General features: G+C 31.5%; 5 protein-coding genes, 2 long non-coding RNA genes and 1 pseudogene across 9 annotated transcripts; 5 read left to right on the forward strand and 3 right to left on the reverse strand.

The window, feature by feature from the left end:
- Positions 1–119: 119 nt before the first annotated feature.
- LOC149093849 (uncharacterized) lies at positions 120–1943 on the forward strand. The gene is made up of 2 exons (XR_016198761.1): positions 120–407; positions 1389–1943. It is a non-coding gene; the product is annotated as an uncharacterized LOC149093849 (long non-coding RNA).
- A 2170-nt stretch (positions 1944–4113) lies between these two features.
- LOC107359720 (visual pigment-like receptor peropsin) lies at positions 4114–9357 on the forward strand. The gene is made up of 5 exons (XM_089267703.1): positions 4114–4399; positions 4532–4659; positions 5253–5260; positions 7959–8276; positions 8667–9357. The coding sequence occupies exons 1-5, from the start codon at positions 4224–4226 to the stop codon at positions 8976–8978; spliced, it is 942 nt and encodes a 313-aa protein (XP_089123829.1). The 5' UTR covers positions 4114–4223; the 3' UTR covers positions 8979–9357.
- A 1073-nt stretch (positions 9358–10430) lies between these two features.
- On the forward strand, positions 10431–11983 carry LOC107359718 (lysosomal protective protein pseudogene; annotated as a pseudogene). Its single transcript, XR_001568146.3, has one exon. The product of XR_001568146.3 is annotated as a lysosomal protective protein pseudogene (transcript).
- Positions 11984–12228: 245 nt separating this feature from the next.
- On the reverse strand, positions 12229–21922 carry LOC107359717 (polycystin-2-like protein 1). Of its 2 annotated transcripts, XM_015926254.3 has the most exons (8): positions 21535–21922; positions 17453–17566; positions 14887–15014; positions 13975–14752; positions 13585–13778; positions 13376–13497; positions 13192–13312; positions 12229–13129 (listed from the first exon to the last, which is right to left on the reverse strand). In XM_015926254.3, the coding sequence occupies exons 1-8, from the start codon at positions 21704–21706 to the stop codon at positions 12527–12529; spliced, it is 2232 nt and encodes a 743-aa protein (XP_015781740.2). In that variant the 5' UTR covers positions 21707–21922; the 3' UTR covers positions 12229–12526. The 2 variants fall into 2 exon arrangements, with proteins under 2 accessions (XP_015781740.2, XP_015781741.1); XM_015926255.3 differs by lacking the exons at positions 17453–17566; positions 21535–21922 and adding an exon at positions 15090–15279.
- LOC112538563 (uncharacterized) lies at positions 18632–20053 on the forward strand. The gene is made up of 3 exons (XM_089268291.1): positions 18632–19738; positions 19806–19877; positions 19949–20053. Exons 1-3 carry the CDS (start codon positions 18632–18634, stop codon positions 20051–20053), a joined length of 1284 nt encoding a protein of 427 aa, XP_089124417.1.
- Positions 21923–22619: 697 nt separating the features above from the next.
- On the reverse strand, positions 22620–24150 carry LOC107360129 (uncharacterized UDP-glucosyltransferase YjiC-like). The gene is made up of 2 exons (NM_001323098.1): positions 24110–24150; positions 22620–23958 (listed from the first exon to the last, which is right to left on the reverse strand). Exons 1-2 carry the CDS (start codon positions 24148–24150, stop codon positions 22620–22622), a joined length of 1380 nt encoding a protein of 459 aa, NP_001310027.1.
- An 821-nt stretch (positions 24151–24971) lies between these two features.
- LOC107360144 (uncharacterized) lies at positions 24972–26470 on the forward strand. The gene is made up of 4 exons (XR_001568239.3): positions 24972–25174; positions 25264–25351; positions 25422–25864; positions 25982–26470. It is a non-coding gene; the product is annotated as an uncharacterized LOC107360144 (long non-coding RNA).
- Positions 26368–27381, reverse strand: LOC107360143 (uncharacterized). The gene is made up of 3 exons (XM_015926768.3): positions 27291–27381; positions 27118–27212; positions 26368–27043 (listed from the first exon to the last, which is right to left on the reverse strand). Exons 1-3 carry the CDS (start codon positions 27316–27318, stop codon positions 26576–26578), a joined length of 591 nt encoding a protein of 196 aa, XP_015782254.2. The 5' UTR covers positions 27319–27381; the 3' UTR covers positions 26368–26575.
- Positions 27382–27475: the final 94 nt, after the last annotated feature.

Here is a 27475-nt window from a genome sequence, read left to right on the forward strand (position 1 = left end):
TAAGCCTGGCATTACCTAATATTTATAGATTGTTCAATTGCTTTGAACACAAAATGATTAATTAACTCAAACGGATGATTAAAGAACACGTTTTGTCTATTTTAAGAGCTTTTGCTTGAGAAATTGCATCTGGAGCTATCCTCACCAAGTTTCTTTTTTAAATTGTTCACTGTGTTTCAATTGTGTTTTAAGATAATTGCTTTATTAAATCAATGGCTTTAAAGGACTGTTTGTAATTAAGTCTATTGCAAGAGCCAATCACCGAGTTAGAGATCAATGTAATATTCATTGTAATAACACAAAATATGGATTGCTTGACATTGTGTTAACAGACTTCTGGATTTTTCTGGTTCAACCAAATTGTTCACAAGGATGATATTTCATTACAATTTATTTATTTTCTTTGTGTAAGTATTCTGTAATAGATTAACACATTTAAAATGCTTTGTGATACATCTGATTGAAGTGACCAATGTAACATATGATGATAAACGTCGGATTTACATTGATAAATTCATCACGGACTTGCCAATTTTATTACTGTTATACTAACTGTGTATATGTATTGCCAAGAATTCTCATAGAATAATAGGAATGAAAATAATGTGGACAATAATTCAGGCAAAATTAAGAATAAGTAATTTATTGTTGGCAAATGATTATTAGAATTAAATAAATCAATTATCAGTTGAAAAAAAACAAAAAGTCAACCAGTAAAATGAAAACTCTTTGAGTCACAACTTCAATCCATGAAGTTATCATTTGCACAATCTATCTGAATCTTCACGAGCTTTTTTGCTACATGTATCATTATTGATCGATGGTCAGATAAAATAATTGTTAAAGTTGAATAATCAATTGTCAACACATAATTAACTAATAACTGTATGATCATTCAATTAAATGTAGATTGATATTATAGCACAGCTTGCTACTCTTTGTCGGTGCAAATATCAGCGTCAGTTAACCCAAACTGTCCATTCAAAACTCAATTTTTTTAACTTATAATTTGGACAGTTTCAATAATTTCGAAGCCAAGTCTAGCATTTGTAAATCCAGATCAGTTGTATATAACTGATGAATACCAGAAAGCTGATGAACTATTCAACACCGATAACATTGCTTTGCTTTGTATACCACATACATTTGTTTATTATGTTGTAATATTATGTTTTGTTGGAGTTTATTACAGATGATCAAGATTGTATAATTATTTACATTGTGTAAGATTAAGAAGTTACCCTTCAGTCCTGTTATAGAGGTGATGAACTACTGACTAAAACATGGTTGCATTCAGAGTTATGAAAGTCATTTCCTAACTTGAAATCGCATTAAGTCATTACAATTAACGATCACTAATCCAAATTTGTATCTTTATTTATTTACAGATACTCTTGGATGTAACAGCTTCAAGTGATATTCTGGGTAATCACCTTCATTGCCATCCTACCGATAATATTGGTCCATTTGATGAACGCACCAGGAGAACGCGATTGGACAAGAACATGAAACGAAAGTGAAATGAAATGTGAATCCAAAGTAGCCGGCCTAAAACCCCATTAAAGTATTATTGAATCATGGGAACCTTATCGGACCTGTCATATTTTGTTGAATTGGTTTAAATAATTTGCATGACACTGATAACGGTACTTACTGTGGATTAAATATCCTGGGATTCATCAGTAGATTCACTCTGAGCGTGTTCTTAGAAAGTTTTTTGTTTCGTCTCGTACTATTTGCTTTTCACTTTATTTTTGTTACATATTATATTAATACTTGTACCACAAGAGACTGATTATGTTTTCATCTATATTTAGTAATTCATCAATTAATTAATTTTCTGTATCTAATATTATACGAGAATGATGAACATTCATTGTAAGCTAAATGTTGATATCATTTTCAATCGCACCATTTATTAATAAATCCAGTTTCTCGTCAAATGCAGTTTAATTTTCATGTTTAACATTTTACTGTTGAAAACAAATAGATTGTGGTTGAGTCGTTGACTGTTGTTGAAGGTAAACATCTCGTTCCATACAAATGTCAAAATGTTGCAAGGAAATGTGAATGTTTGACTAATCTTAATGCTTGTCTAACAACAATTGAATATTTCTGTTGGAGAAACAAAAGATTTCATTTCTTAACTCATCTCTGGTAAATGATTAAAGGTGATAAAGCTGGAAAGAGCGCTTGAATAAGCATCAGATCAACATTTTGATGGCTTCGATTTACTTTTATTGCTGAAGACGAGAGTAGCAAATGGCTGAAGGAAAGTGAACAAGACGAAAAGCAAAGGTAAAAAAGAGGAAGACAAAATGAAGAGATAGAAGTAGCTGGAAGATGAAGTCTAAAAGGAGACCAAAGCAGGGAGTTGAATAGAGAGACTGAAGATTATGATGAAAATAGCAAAGAGAATCATTTTGATGTAAGATTGTTTAGTTCTGTAAACCTTTTCACTGGCATCACTTGAATGAAACATAAGTTTAGCTCTTTTTTTTTACTTTGTTTTGCATTTCACAGGAAAAGATTAACTAAACTATAATACATTTGATTATGATTAAGGAAGAGACTATGGAAGAGAGAAAGGAAGACGAGAAGATAAAAGTTCATATTAATAATCATCATCATCATTACCTTTGTATTGGTGAACAATAATATTAGTGAAATGTTGTTCACAATTTTACCTTGTTTGCTTCCCTTGCCATCATCATCTTCATCTTCAATGGTTGAATCCCTAGTAATGTTTCCTAAACAAAATGAACACTTCTATCATCATCTTGTTTATCTTCATCATCAGACTTATTATAATCATCTTGATCATCACAATCATTGCAATCATCGGCTTAATCAACATCATTCATGTCTTCATCTTTCAACTCACTTTAAATGATTTTACATCAACCAAAAAACTTGAATTACGTTTAAATGTGTGTGCCACCAAATGGACCAAAATAATTAACATCTAAATACCATCTCAATGTGTATACTTGATACTTTGACCATAATAATTTGATCAACACCATCTCAGGTAGCAATAAACAATTGGATTAGTTGGTTATACAATCATCGCTTTCTTTAACTTGTAACCAGAAGAAAAATCATCAACAATTAAACATTTACTGCAAATCAAATAGCATTTTGGATTAAAAGTAATCACCAATATGAACAGTTCCAATCCTGATTTAACAACATTTCTTGGAATTTATCTTTCAAGCGTAGGTAAGTCAATTGCAATTAAGATTGATTCGTTTTCTGGTTGTCTATCCATCGCCAGTTTTTGTTACTTGAATAACATTTTTACCCAATAATCGGTTCATTTGGTAATGCGTTCTTTAGTCAAATATCCATTGATAACTTGTACAATTAAATGTTTCTTTTTTGTAGCAAATTAGGAGTTGCCATTGATTAATAATTAATGAGTAAACACAAAAAATTGTTTTTGGTTTGCTTTCATTACAAGTCTTTGAATATTGATGCATTTCCTTGGAGTTGATTATGACTTATCAAAATTGGTTGCGTGAGCTTCTTGTCCATAGATATTTTCAGATTGAATTAGTCCTACAAAGATATAAGAAAGATGTAAGGCCAATTAGCTTGGGATCATTAAATTGGTTATATTTATCGATAAACTTGATGCAAATTAGCAAAAGGTTGAATATTTATCCTTACCTTCAATCAGTGTCAATGAGCATGCAAATTAGCTGATATTTGTCTTGAACTTCTTATTAAACTTTAGATGAAAAAAAGAGTTACATTAAGATCTAAATTGCAACTAAATTATTATTCATTGCTATATTCAAATTCAAATATAAGTCAAGTTTGATTTTGACCTGCTCCTATTGATTAAATTAAAATCAAGCAGACAGTTTTTTGTGCAAAATTGGCTAATTTAATTTGCATTTGAGTATAAATTATTTTTGATGCATTAATTCAAAAGATCACGGCGACATAACAGTTGTGTTGATCCAAAGAATTGTGTTTCATTTCTTGGAATCAGCTGACGAAATGCTATCAAATCTGCTTTGTATTCATATCTTTATGCACTGGTAAATTGGTTAAATGTTGTTTAAAGAGTTTCAAACTGACCACTTGTTGATTAATCCAATAATGTCTGGAAATAAGCTTTTAATCCAATCATTAATTATTAACTCTATTAACACATTTTGTTTCGTTTTATCACTAACCCAAACAATTACCATTGTGATGACTATTATCATTTGATGTACTCTTCAGGAATAATCAGCAGTATTTCCAATATAATATTATTATGCATGTTTTATCGATTTCGATCAAAAACATCGGACACAGCAATTTTATTAGCAAATCTTGCATTGGCTGATTTGGGCATTGTTACATTTGGTAATCCCTTTTCATCGTCATCCAATTTTGCCGGAAGGTAATTAACTTAACCATAAACTATTAAAACATGTATACACCTTATAATACTGTAAAAGAGACAAAAGAAGAAGAAAAAAAAGACTGAAATAAGACAAAAAGAAACTAATTAAATAAATTAATTTACCTTCAGATGGTTGTACGGAACAAAAGGATGTCAATGGTATGCCTTTTTTGGATTCTTCTTTGGATCAGCTCACATTGGAACCTTAACATTTCTTGCTCTTGACCGTTATCACAAAATTTGCAGGATAAGTTTAAGTAAGTTGACTAATTAATTAAACATAGACGGATGACAAGTTGATTAACAAAATTAATTTACATTGTAGCAATAATTACAAAAGATTGGCAAAATTAAAAATTGAAACAAAAAAAAAGTAAATTGGTAAAATGAAAGACAAAAATGGCTTCCTTGGTTACGTAAAGGCAAAATTTGCTCTAGTTAACAATTTTCCCTCTCAAATTTTTGGCTCTCTTTTCAATTAATTTGGTTGAAGGGATAAAATTGTTAAATGAAAATTTGATATCATTTGAAATATAATCTTGAACATCTTCTTTAATTGTTTAAAATGTACTCGATGAGACCTGAATCTGCAAATAAAAATCAGACAACCAGAAAAAGGGAAAACAAAAAAAAATCAGTATCAAATACCTATTGGGTTAAAGCTTAACCAGATTCTTGATTCATTTTTTTACCCAGATAACTTCACTTTTAATTGGGTTCCATTCTGTAAAATTTTACAGTTACTTGCACTTTCTGATCACTCTTATCCTGATCATCATTGAGTAAAGTACTTAAAAGAAGGTAGAACGAGAAATTGATTGAATCAAGAGCAAAAAGAAGATGAAAAAAGGAGGAAAAATAAAGTGAAATGAAGGTCAATAACATAGATTTACCTTTTAACATTGTTGATAGGTAAACACATGAAAACTGAAATGTTTTGTCAAATTGTATGTAAAAAGGTTATGAGTCAAGGTTGTCGTTAATGAAATGTTTAATGAGAAGAGATTTGATATAAAGTTGAATAGACAATGTTACAGGTAATGCAACTGAAAACCTTTTAGTTCAACTGTTTCTAGTTTCCATTATAATCTCTTTTAACTTTTACCTTCTTCAATGGGTTTATCAGTTTAACTTGTTCATCATTCCCAACCTCATCCTCATCACCTTCATCTATTCATGTAAAACGTAATTGAGGAAACCTTAACTGTTGCAGCTTAATCACAAATTTCAATTTATCTTGCTTTACAACAAACTTTGTTATTGCTAATTTTATAAGGTACGCAATCTCATCTATATTATTGTTAGTCTATTGTTGTTACCTTATTTTCATTAGGGTAAACCAATTGTAATGATATTGTTTGATAATTATAGCAACAATAACCATCCATGATGATAATAAGATAATAATGAAATGTCAAGGACCATTGAGATTCACTATCTTCACCCAAATCATTGGCAAAATTAATGATCAAACAATTGTCATTCACCATCAACTGTCATCAATCTTGCACATTTAACTATACTTTTTTGCATAACAATCAAATTTCGCAAGTTAATTTTCATAAACTGGTTACCATTGACATTGATTCATTTTTATTTTGTTATTCTTATACAAAAGTGTCATCAATCAGCTTCAATTGTAGCTAGGATTCACTTATGTTCATCTGTTTCTTTCCACTTCATCGACAATCGATCATAAAAAATACTTTAATTTCAATTTAATTCACAAGTTTCAGACTTGGTGGCTAATCTAGGCACTAGAAGGCGCTGGTTAAGCACACTGGACTTTTGTTTACATTTTTATTCTGGTTGCTTTTTTAATTGTTCGGGTTACATTTTTTTCAATTTCATCAATTTTTTACTTCAATTTTATGTTATTTTTGTGGAAATTTCACCCTCAATGTTGATAAACTGAACTTGACAATGCTAATAGCTGTTTTTGTTTCAAAACTAGTGTCTTTTTCATTGATAATCAAAAAAATTATTGTGGTCAAAGGACAAACAGATTATGAAGCTTAAAAAAATCAGTTTTATTCTTAATGTTTTTGGATTCCTGAGTAATTCACTTCTAATTAATTGACTAGACTTCACTTTCAATTGTCATGGATTTCTGCATATTATCGGAGAGACTAAATTAATGTTTCAAAGCTTTAAAAAAGCATGAGTTTAGTTTTGACATTACTCGTTAGTAATTTATATTAATACTTTTGGTTTTAGACTTACAAAAGACTTTTGTTAGACAGTCCATTAAGGCTTGATTCCAAGTGTTTATATGCAATAGTTCTGGTTTAATTCAAGATTTATAACGATGAAAATCTTTCCAAATGTTATTGTGATCAATTCTTGTCTGATGTTACATGTTATATTGATGTTATACTGTCTTCAAATTTAGACATTAGTGACGTATTACCTTTGATGCATGGGAAATTGTTTATCTTGACGCTTACCTCAATTGTAATTTGATTAGATTGTTGAAAATTGAAATATATTCTGTGATTTAAAGATGAATCGTCTATTAATAAATTATTTAGGTTATTTTAGTTGATTTCAATTACAAACATTTTTAAGACATTTCCACAGCAATCAGTATTTCAGTTGTGCAGTCGATTAATCTTTAAACCTGTAAAGAAGCTTACAAACTGACTTGGGATCAAATTTTGTATTTTATAATTTAAAGAGCAGAAAAAGAGTCTCACGGTTAAAAGGATTGTTATTATTTTTATAATAATTATATCTACAAGGGAACCAGAAAAATCAGATCTACAATCAACTGGAATCTAATTTTGCCAGCTAAATGTTGACAAAATGTAATGAAAAAAAGTAAATAAAGAGCAAAGACCAACAACCGAAATTTAATCTTATAAATTTAGAAACCAATAAATTGATTCCTAAAGTCTTGTGATTACCTGAGAAACCAAAATTCTTGTTACGGTACAGTTTAAAAAGTAATCTTGTAATCACTTTCAAATTGTTGAACCATTCTTTTGGAAATTAATTTTTCCATTTTTCCATTTCTTTAATTTTGACGATGAAGTTGCATTTTTGGTTATCCTTAGCAAGATTGAAAATAGATTTCATCCAAGTGTTAAGTAAAATCACTTAGTTCTATTCAAATAATACTTAAATATCGTATTAAACAATTGATAACCATGTATCAGTTCATTGAAACTGCTTTTCAGAAGCAACAAGCGGTCATTATTCTCATCTTGTCTTGATGGATAACGCATCTCGTAATTAATCTTCGTTAACTGGATTTATTTAGACGATTATCATAATCTTGCTTTACTATTATGCACCAATGTCTAGAATGGAAAGCTTAGGGATATTTCATCTTGAATTCCAGTCAATCATTCCAATTTTGTCTCTATGCCATCTCTAATCCAAATCATTTGTAATTGTTGTGAAGGTTGGTCAGGTAACTGATGAACAGTGTAAATTAGTTCAGTTAATTAACTGGAAAATTAAGTAATCCAATACTGTTTGATTGTTGGTATTGATCCTTCTTGTTTCCTTTACTTTAATCTACCAATTTCAACCAGATAACCCACGCATTGACTCATCGCCTTATAATTTAACTGCTGTTTTATTGTCCATCTGGTTTTATGCGTTGTTTTGGGCTTTAATGCCGATGCTTGGTTGGGCTCAGTACGCCTTGGAACCATTACTAACCAGCTGTACAATCGACTGGCGACACAATGATTTATCATATAAATCTTTTATCATAATATATGCCATTTTTGGTTACTTTTTGCCTTTCACGATAATCTTTTTCTCATACCGATCGGTCCGCCGAAGGATAAAATCTAAAGATCCCCAAATTTGTTGGACCAATTCTCTAGGTGATTATTGGACAAACCAGAAAAATATAACATTTGTAAGTCGCACAATTAAACAAAATTTATAATTAAACAAAACAAGAAAGATTCACAGGTTAAACAAAAAACTTAAATTAACTGTTAAGCCTAGGTTAGGTTACAAACAAACCAGATGAGTAAGGGTTAAATCTGATGAGCCAATCAAGTTAAACTCTTAAATTTATCAATAGAAGCGCCAAACTTAACTGTTAAACAATAAGCTAAATTCAGTTAGCTGAAGTTAACTCATTTATAATTGCTGACAAATTAAGCTTTAAATAATTTAATAATGTTTACAAGATAAATTAGTGATCTCCAGTTGATAAACAGGGTCATTATTTGTATTAATGAGACGAGTGATAATTAGATTTGTTGTCTTGTTTTTATTTCTTTTCCCAAATTAATTACAGATGACTACAGTAATTAACATCGCATTCCTGTTAGCCTGGACTCCATATGCATTATTATGTCTTTATGTTGTGTTTGGCGATCCATCTGATGTCCCCACTTGGTTCAGCTTACTTCCACCCTTAATGGCCAAAACATCGACCATTTTTAATCCAATGATCTATTTCCTAACGAATCCAAGAATCCGTGAAGCCATTTGGATAACACTGAAATGTGCGGATATAAATGAATTTGATGATAAAATTGAGGCAAATAATGAAAATGAAATCTCATCCAAATCAAGGGGCCAAAATCTTATCCCATTAAACTCATGATTTCAAACCAATCACCAAGGAAAAGTGAACAAAATTATACAATTTCATTGCCACTGACTATTCAGTATCATCATCAACAGCGACTTCACCATGACCATCCTCATAAGCAAACTTTGATTAAAAATTTTCCTTCTTTTTCTATTAAACATTATGATATTATTATGACAGTAATCAACTGTATCACATGGTTTAATAATACATGATTGAGATATTAACAAACTATGTTTTTCACAATAATTTTGTAACCAAACAATGAGTTTGTTCACAATCAGTTCTCAGAAATCAAAATTTCTCAGCTGATTTCAAGTATCTATTGAGTATTGATCAAATTGATTTCCATCTAAATGAACAAAAATAAATGATAATGGAAATAATGAAACCCGATGAGTAAATAATTACTCTATGCTGAGTTGTATTACTCTTTGATGAAAACGATATTGAGATAGCTTCTCAATCATTGTAAATGCCTTTTAACCTAAACAAGAATTTAAAACTGTCACAAATGTTCATTAATCGTATAATTTGTAAAATTAAATTGTCGCTGAGAAAGAGTTGGTTGAGGTTTACTCAACGTTTACATGTATTAGAGCTTGAGTAATTCAACCCAGATAAGGATGTCAAGTGATTGCTTGAGACATCACACCATTGGCAATTTAAATACAATGATTCAGTCATGTAAAAGATGAACAGAGAGAGGGATATTTTGTGTGGGCTAAATGATTATAAAACATTTCAAATATTTTGTCTTGGAAAGGAATCAACAGTTTACATGTTAGATTGATGACAATTTGCATGTTTTGATTTGATTTTTTCTCTTCACGAGTATAAGCGTAAAATAATCCTCTTTGTTATGTCTCTCTACCCATGTAATCTCTGTAATGTAGTCTCTTGATGATGACAAGCTTTTAAACCCATCAATCAGTTTCTTGAATATTGCAGCGTCAGTTTGGGCATCCTTGTTGAAGGCTGAAAGCTGAAGATGATTTTGTCTTACAATTTATATTTGTTCAACTTGTTATTGCTCATTGACCACTTCATTTAGCACGTGCACTTAATACGAGTTTAGTGAGAGAAAGTGTTATGAATCTATATTTTGGGGAAAGTATTACCATTAGTACAGTCATAAAGAAGCACAATATGTTTTAACAACTTACCTTTCGGTTTAAATCACAAGCAAATAATATTGAAAACAGTTTAAAATAATTATAAAATAATCAAAAAAATTAGTTTCTGTTATTGTTTATCAATAATTTTCTCATAATCTACCGTAGATGGCAGCACGATAATTGCGGAAGAAAATCGTTGTAGAGTTGAAGTTTGATTTTCAATGGTTTATGGTTTGGATAATTAATCTTTAAGTGAAGATAAGATTAGGAATCTAATTGAAAATGGGAATAAGTTGGAAAGTAGCTTATAATAATGAAAAAAAATGATAACAAATCATAGCTTTGTTGACATTTATCATAAACTTATTGCTCTTCTTGTGTGTTAAAACTAGCCAGTTCAATTGATTCCAATCGAGCTTTGATTTGTGCTTTAATCATGCTAATTCCTAGTCTGATTTTAACGTGCCTCATAGCACTTTCAGATGAAGCTTTTGAAGCTGACCGTGTAACCAAATTACCAGGATTAAGTGGTGAAATTAAATTTAACGCTTTCTCTGGATATCTTGATGGAGAGCCAGGCACTCATTTGCATTACATTTTTGTTGAGAGTCAAAATGATCCAGCCAATGACCCGTTGCTTCTTTGGCTCAATGGTGGACCTGGATGTAGTTCCCTGCTTGGATTTTTCACGGAACAAGGACCATTCCGTGTTAATGGAACCCAATTAACTGAAAATCAATACTCATGGAACAAAGTGGCCAACATGATTTTTCTTGAATCACCAGCGGGTGTTGGCTATTCTTACTCTGACTCTGGAAACTATACACATGATGATGATTCAACTTCAGCCAACAACTTGCTTGCCTTAAAATCCTGGTTTGTAAAATTTCCTGAATACAAGAATCACGATTTCTACTTGACCGGTGAATCTTATGCTGGTGTTTACATTCCTACGTTATCTGTCCGTCTTCTCGAGGAACCAAGTATAAACTATAAAGGTTTTGCTATTGGTAATGGTTATTTGGATCGAGTTTTACTTGGTAATTCTGCTATTAGGTTTGCCTATCACCATGGACTTATCGATTCATCCATGTGGCGCAAAATTATCACATCATGTTGTAACAATGGCGATGAATCACCAGAAAATTGTGACTTTGTTCAAACCACTGATTACAAATGTAGCAAAGCTGTTGCTATTGCCAGTAATTTCATCAACAGTATCAATCTTAACCCATACTCCATTTATGAAGATTGTAGGACAACGGCAAGTTCATTGGCTGTTGACACATTGGTTACCAGAAAACACAGAAGCAACCGACGCAAATTGGGCTGGTCTTTGATCAGGAAAACATTGAAACAAAGTGAAACACTGGAAGTTGAGGACGATCCTATTACTCAAACCATACCATGTGTTGATGATGCCATTTTAATCCGTTATTTGGGTCGAACCGATGTACGACAAGCACTCAATATCCCTTCGGCTGCACCTGATTGGGTTGATTGTTCAACAGTTGTTTCGTCAAATTATACCATGCAGAATCCAAGCTTGAAGACACAAGTCGCCGCCTCAATCAGGGCAGGTAAACGAGGTCTCATTTACAATGGTGACACTGATATGGTTTGTGACTTCTTGGGTGATGAATGGTTCTCAGATCAACTTGGTTTTCAACAAATCGGTTCTTACGAAGCCTGGTACGTTAATGGCCAAGTCGCTGGTTTTGTTAAGCACTACGACGGATTTGCCTATGCAACCATTAGAGGCTCAGGTCACACTGTACCCGAATACCGACCAGCAGCTGCGCTGTTTATGATTGAAGCCTTTTTAAACAGCACCAAATTTGATTAATTGTCATCAGCTGTAGTATCCTCTACCCAGTAAAAAGACTTTTTTCATAACAATTACTTGCTGTTATTTACGCGACTACAATTTTCAATCAGAGTCAAGAAGCATCTAAATTATTTCAAATTTTGCCTCTTAATTGTAAAAATAACAATTAATCTGAAATCAGGTTTATTCAAATAATCCTATTTCCAGAATGAGTCGATTAGTTAAGGCATCAAGGAGTCTTGGGTGTAAATAAATGATATAAACTCTTATTGTTACCCTTTTTTAACAAATGATTAATTTCTTATCTTTCTTCAGATGCATTAATTTATTATTAAGTGCTTTTAATTAAACGAGATTCAAAGAATCATCAAGAGGTTCACACCTGATAAAATATAATTTTTATTCATTAATGATTTAGATGTGACCTTACCTTTAGCTATTTTGAAAGAGACTTGAAACTGAAAGCATAATTAATTTATAATCAATTTCAATAGTTCAACAAAAACAACCAACAACTAATTGTGATTAAATTTATAACAAGGAAAAAACATAATCAAAGCATTGTAAATATTAAGAGGGAGTTACTTTTGTTGATTCACGTTGATCTTAATATTTTAATTTGCCCAACGCTTTTCACCTTCATTTTCATCATCAGAAGCTTGAGTAACGCCAACTTCAGGTGGAGCTTTGGGTATAATTAGCTTACCAGAAAGAGCTGCGTCAATTTTACCCGAAATAGCCATTAAAGTATGCTCCATTCGGTCAACACGTCGGGTTAATTTAATCATGTCTTCACCTCCAACAGCAAATTGGTGTCGACTAACTGCCGAAGCCGGTCTATTTTGCTGTTCATGTTCAATTTGTGCATCTAAGGCAAGCTTTTTACCCTCCAAATCAGCCAACATTTTAGCCAACTCTTCAGAATCCAATTCACGGTTAGAATCGAGATCATATTTAGCAAACAACATTTCAATCTCTGGATCTGAAAGATCTCGCTTCTTCAGTTCAGCCCGAACATGTTCAAAAGACAGTTTCTTATTGCTCTCGACTGTCAATGCTGCTTGGATTGTCTCAATTTGATCTCTCTGAGCTCCTAATTTGCTCAACAATCCTTGATAATGGCTTTTGAAATACTCCATGATTGGGAATTCATCATCTTCATGTAGTTCGCTTTTAACTTCAGCATAAGTATCATTGATAATAGCCAAGAACATATTCTAATGATTAGAAAAGACAAGTTAAAAATGGATTCTAATTGAGACTAAATAATCAAAATTACCATTAAAACAAAGAACACGAAAAATATGTAACTGAGAAAGAAGAAAGGACCCAAAACTCTGTTAGCAGCTTCCAATTCTTGAAAGTTGAAATCACCCAAAATTAGTCGAAGTAAAGTGAATCTGTGTAAAAGGAGAAAAGCGTTTAACAATCCAAGCTTCCAAGAGATAAACAATTGGACTTACACGGCAGTTCCGAATGAACTGTAATCTTTAACTTGAGTTCCAAATAAAAGGTAACCGAGTTGAGCAAAGGCAAAGAAAACGATGAAAAACATAACACCAAATCCAGCGATATCTTTGGAGCACTAGATCAATGGGAATAAATTGGTCATTTAGATTGATTTTCAAACAAAAAGCGTTGATAAACCTGAGAATCATATTTTGTGACTTACTCGACTTAATGTTGAACTTAATTGAGACATTGTCTTGTTGAAGCTAATGTACTTGAACACTTTTACCCAAACAATGAATGTCAATAAAGCTAACATGTTAACAAATTGCATTGACCAAAAGCCAAGAGTATCAAATTGATAAGTCTCCATCTTCAAAGCCACTGAGGATGAGTTTTGAAGACCTGTTGGTTCCTCTATAAGAGAAATAAACAAAAATGTTTAATATTCACTGAATCTCTAGTTACACTCTGTAACATATAATTTTTGCGATGATAAACTGTCCAGAAAATATCAAAACATAGATGATTACTTAGAAATGAAATTTGTTTCTATTAGCCAAAAGCAAATAGATGATTACTGGTCGATGATTAGAATAGCCATTGAACTTACCGAGTGATGCTTGATTGAAAATCTTATTGATGACAAATTTTTTGTAAAATGAATAAAATATCAATAAACTACCCAAAACGATGGTTAAAATATCAAGAAAATTCCAAAAAGATTCATTGATGTAGTTGATGAAACCCAAAGTTTTCATTTCAACCAATTCCTCAATAGTATAGTAAACAATGAATCCGATAAAAATGGAGAAGATAACTGTTGCTATGATCGCCTTGTTGCCGGTTTGAAGTAAGCTTAGAGTTCTGAATTGCCAAGAAGTCAACATTCCACCAGTGGCTGGAAATTCAGCAATCAACTTGGAAACAACAAACAGGTTAATGTTGGGATTGTAGGTGGTGAAATCAATGAAGACTACTCTAGTTCCTCTGTTGATCCACAAGTTTTTCTTGAGGTCAGCCAATATCTCTTTAGCAGCTGTTTTATTTAGACCAAGATCAACTATGTAACCTCCATCACCAGAATAGGTTGATATTTTACCCCAAATCGCATTCTTGGCAAAAGACTGAATCTCTTCCCACTGAAATCCAGTTGAATTGGCCAACTCATCCCTTTCCTCCAAGTACTCGGCATAAGCATTGTAACAAGTGTGAATAGCCTTTCGGAAATCTTTGTGTACTTCACAGGAATCATTGCGAACTCGAAGTTGACGAAGATGAGGTGAAGTTATGAGATAATTTTCATACAAAATGGAGGTTTCGGTAGCAGTTTTATTTGTATTGTACCAATGATCCCAATAAAGATTATCGATCAACACTTCTTCAGAAAACTGTGGATAGTTTCAAATACAAAGAAGCAGAAAAGAAGTAAAGAAATATAATTAAACATTAACATTGGAGAAACAAAACAATTTTGACTGAATTAAGCTTCCAATTGTTTGATGTTTAGTTTCACATTGATTACCTTCCAGAATTGATCCATTGTGGTTGCTGCACGAAAAGATGTGCCATCAGCTGCCGTTTTGTCGAGAAACAATTCGCTTAACAATTTGGTTTGATAATACATTTGTGGGTTCATCACGGAAAAGGAAACTATCAAAACAAAAACAAAATTGAAGACAACATTTAGTTACAAAGATCAAACTATGTTCAAAGATGTTCATTTACTTCACATTCATCACTTCTGTGGCATTGAAATGCATAAATCGCTTAATTTCCGACTTCAATCAGCTTGGTTGATCAATGTAGTTGGATAAAAAGGCTAAATAATCAATTATGGCTTTCATAAAGTAAACAATTCGACTAACGAAACAATCTCTCTGTATTATATTGAAACCAATTTTAATAAAAATTATTCAATTTAATTTAATTTTTGCTCTCGTTTTCTTAATTTCATACAAACATTTAAATGCAAAGTTGTTGCTAAAAGACACAATTAACACAATTGTCACATTTATGAAAAAACTAACAGCCATTTGTACAAATGGGCAATAACGGGTAAAGGTTGTTTTCTTTCAGCTTTAGATGCTGCTGGTTTGTAGCGACATAAAACCTGAGTCTAATCATGCGTTTTATAAATTTCTCTGATCGCTATTTTTCGATAAAATCGAAGTCAAAGTTGAAACTTCGATCGCTTTTTATACGAATATGGAGCTAGATTTTTTCATGAAACTCATTATACTTAGCTAAGTTTCGATGACCAACCAGAAAATGCCCTTATTTTGAGGAATATTATTTTATTTTTATTGTAAAATAGATCACTTCGATTTTCAGTTAAACCTGTCGCATTCTGTGACAAAAAGAGTTAGCGAGCTTAGACTTATTATCGGCCCATAAAACTTGTTGGTACACATTGTGGGTTACATACTTTTTTCAATTTATTAATAGTTCTCTTGATTTTGGCGATTGGTCTTAAAACTTTTGGCCTCTATATCTCGAGAATGGCATCATATACAATTATGATTCCATCAACAATTCAATTCTACACTAATAATTAATGCAATTCAATCTAATAAATCACCATTATCGCATTTAAGTTACGCTTTTTAGTCTGTAAATGTACGAAAAATAACTTATTTAACAAAACAAACTCATCTAAACCCATTTCTTGGTAAATAAACCAATTTTCTGGTTAGACTTGCAAATGCATTGCAAAAAGTACTACCAAAACCTCGAAAATTTGAGTGAAGAGTCGAGACTTGATGGGTTTTGTAGGGATAGAAAAACTGAGTCCATCGGTACTATTGAATAGTTCATACGATGGACAGTTTTCGATAAAATCGAGGTCAAACTTGAAACTTCGATCGCTGTTTCTTCAACTATGGTAACAGATTTTTTCATGAAACTCATACCAATGATATAACTTATGATGCCTGACCAGAAAATGGTCTTATTTTGATAAATAAAATTTTCATTTTCTGTAAAATAGATCAAGTTCGATTTTTATTTAAACTTGTCGCATTTCGTGACGAAAAGAGTTAGAGCCCTGAAACGGCTCATTAGCCCATGCAAACTGTTGCTTAACATCATGAATTAAATAATTTTTTCAATCAATCAATAGTTCTCTTGATATCGGCAATTGGTCGGAAAACTTTGAACCTCGATATCTCGAACATGGTAATACCGAGAATCTTCATTATTTGATTTAACATTAGATTTTATCATGTACTATGATTTACTGAAATATTAAATCATTAAATATGCTACAAAAAAAGTTCTAGCATTGTGTTGCTCATGTCGTCATATTTGGATTTTGATTTATAAAGATAAATAATTACTTAATACAAATGATATTTATTAAAAAGATATTCATTATTGTATGTATTCAATCATATTATATTATAGCCCATGATTAAATCTAATGTTGAGCCAAAAGATAATGATTGTAGGTGCTACCATACTTCAGATATCGAGGTTCAAAGTTTTCCGACCAATTGCCGATATCAAGAGAACTATTGATTGATTGACAAAATTATTTAATCCATGGTGTGAAGCAACAATTTGCATGGGCTAATGAGCCGTTTCAGGTCACTAACACTTTTCGTCACGAAATGCGACAAGTTTAAATAAAAATCGAACTTGATCTATTTTACAGAAAATGAAACTTTTATTCATCAAAATAAGACCATTTTCTGGTTAGGCATCATAAGTTATATCATTGGTATGAGTTTCATGAAAAAATCTGTTTCCATAGTTGAAGAAACAGCGATCGAAGTTTCAAGTTTGACCTCGATTTTATCGAAAACTAGAGTTCAGAGAAATTTGTAAATCGCATGATTAGACTCAGTTTTTATGTCGCTACAAACAGCCAACATCTAAAGTTGAAAGAAAACAACCTTTACCCGTTATTGCCCGTTTGTTTCACAGTCTGTTTCAACTGTTGTCAGTTTTTGCTTAAATGTTACTTTTGTAACACAATTGTGTTAATTGTATCTTTAGTAAACACCTAAAAGGAGGTCATTTAAGCATTTAGTAACCAGACAAGAGGCCACAGCTAGACACCATTTAATTGATACAAAAATGCAACTTACTGACAGAAACGTTGGTCAAGAAAGCCAAGTAGATGAACAGTTCACGTAGAGTTGTTTTAATGATTGACTCTTTCTCAGCATTTTTGGGTAAAATTTGGGTTGTTGTCCAGATACCTATTAGATAGATAGCAATAGTTAATTAAGTTTATTATATTATCAAGCAAGAATCATCCAAATCTGAAGATCTTAAATCAAACTGTCCAACCTTTGAATAAAGGGAAAACATGACCAATCTTTGAAACTAACTACGAGATCTAAATATCAATCAAACAATCAATATCCTATTACAATATTTGCTATTCCTAAATAACCATTATAATCCTCATCATCATTTCTTCGAATCCTCTATACCTGTCTTCAAGAACTAAGGTCGATTAAGTTTATTACCATAGAGTAAACAAATCAATGCAGATGACAGTTGAGTCGATTGATTGCACCGAAAAAATTTCAAGATTTTGACACATTCAATGAATTGATTTTCACAAGCATCAATCACAATTTAACCAAGTTAAATTATAACACAATTAAGTGTGCCTAATAGACTGGCTTTGTGACCATACTCGTCAAACTTACTTAAACTGTTTGTATTTCAGGAGCATATTAAGTGAATATTCAAGGAATGGTTGAGTTAGAGGTTAATTGAAACAAAAGCTTCGATCGATGAACCTTAATAACTTATTTAGAAACTCATTTTCGTTGTCGAACTGGAATAACCTAACAGCTAAGTAAGGTTGAGCTAATTGTTCAATCAATTTTCTGGGTTTATTTGCTGTTTCGTGTAAAAAGCTGGTATTTTCAATTTCCAGTAACTGTTAATTTACGCAATTAAGAGTTTTTTTTATACCGAGAAATGAAATTATTTTGAAAATATTGTAATATTGGGTAAATAAGAAATTGAATCAAGTGACTTGAAATAATTAAATAATTCAATGCAATAAAAGTTTAAAAAATAACAATTTAATCGATTTATGAATTTTTAAACAAATTTAAGTGATGAACTGGATATTGAAAGCATTCATTGAAAACTTCCAATAATCATTAGGGATTGATCATTGGGTGCATTCAAACTTGAGTCGAGTAGATTGAGTTTTCAGTTGGCAATCTTATAACATTGAACTGCACTTCAATATAATATTGGTTTGATCAACATTAATGTTATTTCAGGTCAAATTGAGCAAAATGTTCAATGTCAAAACCTTGCATTGTCATAAAAATAAAGTTTTTACAACCGATAAAGCAAAAAAATTTTTAATTAAAGCCATTGAACCAGTGTTTGGACTGCGTTTAACTGATTTTTATGATGCAGATGCAATCAAAGATTTAAAGCGATTTGAATCAGTTTGTATTTCATTCAATATTTTACCAAACGGATTTGCTCAAGATCAAAGTATAACTCCATCTAAATGGACTAAAACCAGATCAATCCTCTATTCTAGTCTAATGATTGTGAATATTTTTCATCTAATATTGTTGAGTGTTTTTGATTTACCACAAGATTTGTCACTTATTTTGGGTGACTTTTTTTACCATCATCCACGTCGAAGGTATTTCTGGCTTTTCTGGACTAATCTAACTATTTTTGGTGAGGTTTTAAGACATTATTGGATATATTTATACAAAACAGGATCACCGTTTTCATTTCATATGCATAACTTTGTTTACGATAAAGGATTCAAGCCTGAAGGGTTGTTCCTGAGCCATTTTTATTGTCTTAAATATCGTTTCATCTCTTCTAATTTAGCTAATTTGTGGATAAGGACAATTATAATATCTGGCATAAGCATGGGTCCAGTTTTAATCATTATTGTTCAATCAGCATCTCAAGTACCTAAAACATCTCAACAATTTATTTTCACTTATTTCTGGCTTCTCACCACTTATCTTGGACTTGTTATTGCTTTGACCAACATAATGTTAACTGGTGCAGTGATAACAATTGATTTGGCTTATAATTACTTTAGAGCTGCTACTGAGGCTCAGGCTGTGCGAAATTTTGCGAATAAAGGAGGAGTTTTGAATAAACGTATTTACTTGTCTGAATATAAAGAAATCTCTGGACAGATCATTCATTTTCAGAATGAAATTGAACATATAAACCTTAAAATCAGAAATTGGCTTATATTCTTGTATCTTGGAGTGTCTTACAGTACAAATTTTGGCTTTTACTTGGCAGCTATAGTCCATTTTGATCATGGACCTTTGGACATCTTTATTGGTTCTATTTCTATTCTTGGTTTATTCGCTATTGGCACTTGCTCTTATGTTAATGGTGTTATATTGACAATGGTAAAAGTGTTTAATTTTTGGTCTCTTCAATGATTTTAATTCATATCCCTTTGTGATACACTTTTAGATGCACTCTTGTGGTAAAAATATCATGAAAGCCAACCGATATCTGCCGTTGGGTATAAAGTCATCCATTAAGGTATTTTGCGTATTGACATTTGTAATTCATAATGATTTGATATTACGATGGTTTACCATTTTTATTCACAGTTTACTGATTTACAGAGTCGACTTTCAAGAACTGATATTGCATTTACTATCGGCACGATTTTGGATATGACAAAACGGGTCTTTGTAATTGTAAATAACAATTAATAATAATCATAATGAAATCATGTTAAATTATGAATTTATTTTTTTTCGCAGTATTTGATTGAAAATGCAAGCTTAATAATGATGTTTAAAGTAAACGTCAAATAAAATTAAGGTAAGTGAAACCATTACTTTCATATTTTATAATATTTTTACTGATCATTGATCGATTTTCAAAAATCTATATTGTCTCTTCAAATCTTTAGTATTAAATATGACAAGAGATTGATCGGAAAGCTATTTTTACTGGCTAAATTACAGTCAATCCACATCAGAAAGACCCAAACCCACGACGAAAAAACCAGAAAACCAAATGCCAATCTTTTTACGAATTCAGAGCATCTGTGTTAAAATGAAACAAAACCATTGCCGGCGATGACCATTAAACGGTTGATATTTAACCAGAATTCAACCATTCATCTGTTATTAGAAGGTTAATCGTATTCTAATTATGGTTTTGAGCGATCACAAATACTTGAAAAGGGTTGTGTTGTGATTTCAATTGAATGAATAGCTCTGAATAGAGTCTAGGAAATGACAATTTTCTGGTAAAAAATGAACAAGCTCAATCATTAGTATAAATCATTTACTGAAAGTAATTATTGAAAAACTAGCAAAATTGATAGACGTCAAAATACACATTGTACAACAAAGTATCAAAACAAATGTAGTAAAAACTTGGGTTTTTCATGGTTTGGGTGCTCTGATTTTACCAGAGATTTGATTTAGTTTCTTAAACAAGTCAATTGTTCATTTTGTGAAATCTTGAATAAGATGACTCAAACAGCGATATTATCCGGTTTGACTTTGCAATCATGAAACTTGAACTAGATTTACTGTTTACTGAGCTACTCTAAAGCTCTCAATTTATCTTCAACAATCAATCACCACTTTCCTACCATTTCTTTACTGCATGTAAACAAATGTCAAGATGGGAGCAATTTGAAATACAATCAAGGACCATGATCATCAATAATCAAAATATTATCTCTATTCAATATTAAATACCTAACCTGATATATTGTCAGATGTCTACTTGGAACAAAAATTGTTGGTAAATTGTGAAGATACAAGTGAATTATTCTTCCGTATTTAACTTGATTTTACTAAATCAACCAACTCTGTTATCATTTCCTGGAAACTTCAAGAGGACTCATGAAGCATACATTGGAAATATAATGAACAAAAACAAAATATTGATGGTCGTGATAATAGTGAAATGAAACGGGTAAGGTCATTATAACTGATTGAGATTAGCTTTTTTGTCAATGTTCACCTGTTTTTAGGATGCACAATCTGGTTAAAACCAGAATCTTGAAATTTTATGAGATTTATCTGATTAAGTTAAGACACTTTCATGTTGAATCTGTCACCATCTTGAATTGGATGAAGCAATCATATGGATTGAACCAGTTAACTGTTTTAATTTGGAGTTCATTAAGAGTCTAGATTCAATGAATGGGTTAAAGAGTTAAATTGCTCACCTTTAACAGCGCGTTTAGCTGAATTCCATACATGTTTACCTGAACTGGATTCCGATGAGGCTACAGAGTAGGTTGAATATGTTTCCGGGTCAAGATTTTTATTCAGATTAATACAACTGCTGTTTTTATTGTTGGTTGAATCCCATGCCATTGGTGAATCATTTCGCTTCATTTTTGCTTTAATATGTTTTATTCAATATTTTGATGTAAGGATGGAAAGTAAATAAAAGCTTGAAACAAATGTAAAAGGTAATGTTTTACTGATTTTTTACTTCAAAATCTGAGATTGGACTCTTTTGATGTTTAACATTAGCAACACAAAACTGGATTAAAAATAATCTAATTTGGAAATTGTATTAGTTTTGATTGTTTCCAACAGTGAAATGGCTGTCCATTCAATATGGTCAGTGGATAGAGTAAATTAACCAGGCAAATCGCAAAAGATTCAGTCCAACGATCACCCTTTGTTTTTGTTTTCATCATCAGCCAATTGTGTTTATTTTGAAACAGATTCACTTTTTTATTGATGACAATGATTATTTATTCAAATCAGTTAAAAGTTATTAACCAGATTTTGTTGGTTTGGTTACGTCAATGAATTTAATAGCCTGACCTCTGGACAATGTGCATCAGTCAGATGGAACCAAATTAGTTTATCAACACAAATTTGCTAAATAATCAATAGTTTTCCTCAAATAAATACGATTCATCAATTGATTTGATGATAAAATTATAATTATTAACCAAACAAGGTTAAATTGAAAGTTTCCAATATTTTTGTTGAACTCATTTTATCCGTTGATTATGATATAAATGAATGTGAGATTGTTGAGAAAAGACAATTTTCAAAGCTTTTATTGTTATGATTGTCAGTAAAATAAATTATAAATAACAAGCTTGGATTGATAATTAGATAAGTCATAAACAGAGATTTAATGGATTGAGGTTTGAGGATAATATCGGGAAATATACATGAAATGTTCATGATGGATGGCAGACTCCAAAGATGTGAATAAGAAAATTCAGGTTGAAAGATGTATCAAAAATAGTTTTAACAGCGAATGAATTCAACTAATTTGTTAGTGTCATTGTTCAACAGTTGATGGATAAGGGATAAAATCATCGTTAATGTGTTTCTCTGATAATTTAGGAATAATTGTAATCTTTTCTTCACGCGTTTCTTCAATCAATTTTTCAACCATTTCTGCAGCTTTTCGTCGACTTTTTGTATTCCTCATGTTATTGCTTATTGTTTCAATACGATTCTTCAATTCGTTATCATTAAGAATTGATTCAATACTTTCGAGAAAATATTTCTCATCCAAATTCCATGGATCAATACGACGTCCAAGATTTTTGTCGACAATTCGAGCTGCATTATCCAATTGATCAAAATAATATGGTATTACAATCATTGGTTTCTTATGGTAAAGTGTTTCCATAATTGTATTGTTACCACCATGAGTTATCACCATATCAACCTCTGGTAATACTTTTAATTGGTTAACATAATTTTCACCCCACATATTTGATGGTAATTCAAGTTCATCTCCTTTAGGTCCTTTTGAAACAATAAATCGATGTGGACTTTTAGATAAAATATCAATTAATTGTCTCATTAATTGTAAATCGGCTGAAAATTGTGATCCCATTGAAAAATATATCAATTTACCAGGTTTATCTTTTAAACATTCGGGTATAACAAAATAATCATTATCAGGTTGTCTTATTGATAAATCAACTCGAACCCAATTATCTAGAACAGGTCCAACCTCTGTATAATCTAAATCTTCTGGATAATGATAAAAACCAAAATGTTTTGGTCTATCAAGAAACCAAGCTGGTTCATACAAACCAGGTAATCCATGTTCATGTAACCAGTTATTGATCTTCTCTTTATGTGGAGCCATTGCCCATTCAAAAGCTTCACGAAATTCATTACGCTCTTTATCACCACTGTTGACTGAGAGACCTGAAAACTCGGGTGGACCATTCAAGAAGAGTACTAAAGGATTGAGAGATGCTAATGGAATGTAAGGAACTTTTGATTTGGCCATAACTGGGAATGGAACCAGAAGATCACCAATAATAAGGTCTACTTCAATGTTTTTCAGAACTCGTTCTAATGCCTCATTTGTTTTTATATAACCTTCAACAAATTCAGCATAACTATCTCTATCTTTTTGGGTAAAACACTTGAATCGTTCAGTTGCGTCTTTATGGAAAAGGTCATAACTTCGTTCCAACCATGCCATGAATGGAGTCAACTTTTCACCGGCAAAAACTTCTTCGTCAAATGGGATGAATTGGAATCCTCTTTTATCAGCAAGATGTTTATATTTTTGCCTGTTTGTAAAAATAATCGTGTGACCGCGATTTTGAAGAAGCTCACCAAAACCAAGAGAAGCATTGATGTGGCCACAACTGTCAAATACAAAGAAAGAAATGTTAAGTTCAATCAATTCACAAATAAAATGATTTATATCGCAATATAAACGAAACCGAACTTTCAGTGAAACAATAAAAAACTCAATCTAATCAAAAATGAAAATAAGGTTGTATAAACTTTACTTACGCATCAATACTGGTAACCATTATTTTATATGATGGAGACATTTTATCGTTTTCACAGGCTTTTCCGTAAACAAGAAGCGATTGAAAAAATAAGATGAACTGTTAGATGATTTTAAAGATGATGAACACAAAAGGTAACTCGAAGATGATGACTTATTCAATGAAGAAAATTGTTCCAATATTGCGTCCCAACACAGGAGCAAATGGTAAAGGGACGATTTTTGACAAGTTACTTTGACAAGTTGACGTTCAGTTATGGACAATTTTCCAATCCATCTTCAATCTATTTATTTCATTCCGTATCAACCCTCTCCTTTCTTTCTCATTCTCTCTTTCCTGTTCTTTTATCTCTCAGTCTCTTTCTCATCATTTCACCCTTTCTTAATTTGTCCATCATCTTCACCTTAAACTCTCTATCATTCCTTCTTACCCTTCTTTCTTCCTTTCTTTCTCCTTTCATCCTTCTCTTTCACTCACTTGACATTATACAATATTATATCATATCCGAATACCTTCAAATACTAGATCAGTCCTCTTCTGTTTAAACTCTCGTCCCTTTATTCCGATTCACTCCACCTCCACAACTTACAGTTAAAATATCAATATCATTTTTCAACTGATTGGTCAACAAGTTATTATTAAAATAAACAAATCCAGCCCGCCTTTTTCAAACTTCATAAATTTATCAATTATAATCATCTAAATTATCATGGACTCTATTAATTACTATACTTGTCAACAGTACATGCTATAGTCAGTGTCTTCTGATAGAATAAATCTGTTAATTTTTAATCTTAAGGTGAATAATCTATGTATTAGCAGATTAAGTGTGTTATATAACGAGCCCTTTTTACGTTATCCTCTCAGCTGGATAAAGAGTTAACCTACCAGTAAATCTTACAGCTGTCAGAGTTTCTTTTCCCTTTTGATCTAAATCGTTGATTCAGTTTATTTTATTAATGTTTCTAATAATCATTATTGTTTATCATCGGACTTTAGATGTACTAAGATATTATTGGTCATGATTTGCACAGCAAAATGAACACTCGGTCACAAATCGCTTTCGGTAAGATTTTTTAGTCCGTTAAGCTATCTAATACTTTCCTCTTGTACTTAAAATTACACATTTTTTAGTTCCTTTCATTTCTGTTACAGATAAAATGATGAAATCTCAATCTTTCTTACGGTCTATTGAATTAAAAGCACTGAAATTGCCGGAAAATTATCAGAATTTCCTTCAAAGGTAAGTGATCTAACCCCTTTATCACCTTTATTTTTGTATTTCATTTCTTTGCGTCAATTCAATCATTTAGGTAACAGTAATAAAATCAAATTCATCCTGGTTTCTGATAAATTTATTTGGTGGTGATGATTAATCAAAAGAAAGAGTCGCTATTCACGTGAACTAGAAACCATGTCAAGTCAATGGTCATTACCCTTTGATTACTGTTTAAATTTTCACTGGATTTTTATCTTAATGGTGACCTTAATATGAACACTCTCATCCTGTTTTCCTTTAATCCTGAAAAGAAGATGAGCTGAAGACAGAGTACTAAAAACAGGGAAGTGTCCTACCTTGTCAGACGATGGACCCCGGATTGTTTAGATTAATCTGATGAAATGGATGAGCTGGTTGGAACCGCTTCATTTTGGTTATCTTGAACAAGTGAATAAGATCTTCACTTAATCTTGCCAATCTTCTTGAAAAAAATATTGAGTAAACAAAGATTCAAGTAAAAGTTATCTTAACCTCAGGGTAAGAAAATTTTTTCTTTATCTGTCAATGCGTAATAATAACTTTAATTATTCGCCAAGGATACCTATCAGTATCGCTCATTTAATTTAATTTTCTTTACCTTGAATTATCTTTCAGCTTATTCAACTGCTGGAATGACCTAATATTAATCACAAAAGTTACAGATGGCTATTCAAAGAGAATCATTCATTGAGTTGGAACGGAGCAAACTTAAATAATTTGATGTTCAGTCAGCGTTCCAAAAGTATTTGATGAGTTTTAAGAGAATCTGTTACAAACTAGAAATGTTAAGTTCATCCATAGGCTATCAGCTGGATAAAACAAGAAATGAATTATTTCATTTCGATATTTCAATCTGACTTGAAGAAATTGTTCAGCAAAAAATGCACCAATCCATTAAATTGTAAATGTTGCTTTTGCCTTCCTGTTAAACTTACGGTTACTATTCTATGAAATTTCCCTTCTGAATTTCACTTCCACCTTTTATTGTTGATTCTGAATAATTTGTTCATTTCGGTAAAATTTTTAATCATTTATAATGCATATTTGTAAATTTTAATCCGATTCTCTTCTATTTTTATAAAATATAAATATTAATATTTGTGATATCGATCATCTTGCAACTCCACAAAATCCAAACTCGTCCAAGAACTATTACCAAACTTAGTTTTTACCCAATTAAGAATTGTGTGGATAAAGTAAATGAAGTAATTAGCCGTGAGTTCGTGGATAGTAAGGATGACGGAGCCTATCATAGACTTGAAATGAGCAGATTGGGTCCATGTACGGCTGGATGCCCATAGACCTTATCGTACTTCTTGCATCTCCATCCCAAAACTCTCCATATTTTGGTTCACCATATTTAATGATTTCTACTTGTCGATTGATAAAATCTCTGCCATTGATATGTTGACAATACTGAGCTGTACATTGATTGTCATCGAAACTTGAACGATTGTACAAAAATAAATTTACGTGGAATGGAGGCTCATAATTCTCGAAAGTCATTTCAAGTGCATAGCAATCACCATTATTTAAAATTTTCAGATGATCAAAGTCATGATATCCAGTTGGAGTATTTCTTTTATTGAAAAAAAATGCCACAGTATCAGGATCAGGATAGCATTGGATCATAAACCTGTTCATTTTATGAATTGGTATTCCTATTATCGATGCAAGCTATTGAAGATATAAACAGAAAATATTTACGTCAAGTTTGAAGTCAAAATGAAATATAAATAAAATGAACATACTTGGCGAAATACTTGTCGACCTACATCTTCGCTGTCTGACCAATCTAACAAAAGATCATGATAATCTTCACCAGCAACCTTTACTTTGATAGTAACTATTATAAAATACATTGAATTAATCATCACTTTAAAAATACAAAATATTATCAAGAAATAGATGTTAATAAACTTACTTTTATCTGGAGTATCATTACTTGACATTTTTAAGTCGGAAACTTCAGTTTCAAAGTGTTGATGAATAATAAAACAAGACTCAAAAATTTGACTTCAAAACTGAAAAAAACAGTCTGGAAGTAAGTTTAGACCAATGAGTTGCAAATCCTTTCCTGGATTTTGACGCGCTAATTTTGAAATGCCC

This window comes from Tetranychus urticae, chromosome 2, assembly GCF_039701765.1.
Source record: "Tetranychus urticae isolate SD_2017Ah chromosome 2, NJAU_TeUrti_SD_1.0, whole genome shotgun sequence".
NCBI classification, from domain to species: domain Eukaryota; kingdom Metazoa; phylum Arthropoda; class Arachnida; order Trombidiformes; family Tetranychidae; genus Tetranychus; species Tetranychus urticae.

What these genes read in the sequence shown, in the direction of transcription:
- LOC112538563 (XM_089268291.1), top strand. Translation starts at nt 18,632, where the DNA reads ATGTTCAATGTCAAAACCTTGCATTGTCATAAAAATAAAGTTTTTACA. An exon ending in ATGGTGTTATATTGACAATG is followed by an intron (nt 19,739 to 19,805) that starts GTAAAAGTGTTT and finishes ATACACTTTTAG; the next exon opens with ATGCACTCTTGTGGTAAAAA. An exon ending in GTATAAAGTCATCCATTAAG is followed by an intron (nt 19,878 to 19,948) that starts GTATTTTGCGTA and finishes TTTTATTCACAG; the next exon opens with TTTACTGATTTACAGAGTCG.
- LOC107360129 (NM_001323098.1), bottom strand. Translation starts at nt 24,150, where the DNA reads ATGTCTCCATCATATAAAATAATGGTTACCAGTATTGATGC. An exon ending in ATGGTTACCAGTATTGATGC is followed by an intron (nt 23,959 to 24,109) that starts GTAAGTAAAGTT and finishes TGTATTTGACAG; the next exon opens with TTGTGGCCACATCAATGCTT.
- LOC107360143 (XM_015926768.3), bottom strand. Translation starts at nt 27,318, where the DNA reads ATGTCAAGTAATGATACTCCAGATAAAA. An exon ending in TAATGATACTCCAGATAAAA is followed by an intron (nt 27,213 to 27,290) that starts GTAAGTTTATTA and finishes ATTTTATAATAG; the next exon opens with TTACTATCAAAGTAAAGGTT. An exon ending in GTCGACAAGTATTTCGCCAA is followed by an intron (nt 27,044 to 27,117) that starts GTATGTTCATTT and finishes TATCTTCAATAG; the next exon opens with CTTGCATCGATAATAGGAAT.
- LOC107359720 (XM_089267703.1), top strand. Translation starts at nt 4,224, where the DNA reads ATGTACTCTTCAGGAATAATCAGCAGTATTTCCAATATAATATTATTA. An exon ending in TCATCCAATTTTGCCGGAAG is followed by an intron (nt 4,400 to 4,531) that starts GTAATTAACTTA and finishes ATTTACCTTCAG; the next exon opens with ATGGTTGTACGGAACAAAAG. An exon ending in ACCAGAAAAATATAACATTT is followed by an intron (nt 8,277 to 8,666) that starts GTAAGTCGCACA and finishes AATTAATTACAG; the next exon opens with ATGACTACAGTAATTAACAT.
- LOC107359717 (XM_015926254.3), bottom strand. Translation starts at nt 21,706, where the DNA reads ATGAAGCGAAATGATTCACCAATGGCATGGGATTCAACCAACAATAAA. An exon ending in AGCTAAACGCGCTGTTAAAG is followed by an intron (nt 17,567 to 21,534) that starts GTGAGCAATTTA and finishes TCTATCTAATAG; the next exon opens with GTATCTGGACAACAACCCAA. An exon ending in CTTGACCAACGTTTCTGTCA is followed by an intron (nt 15,015 to 17,452) that starts GTAAGTTGCATT and finishes TTGTTTTGATAG; the next exon opens with TTTCCTTTTCCGTGATGAAC.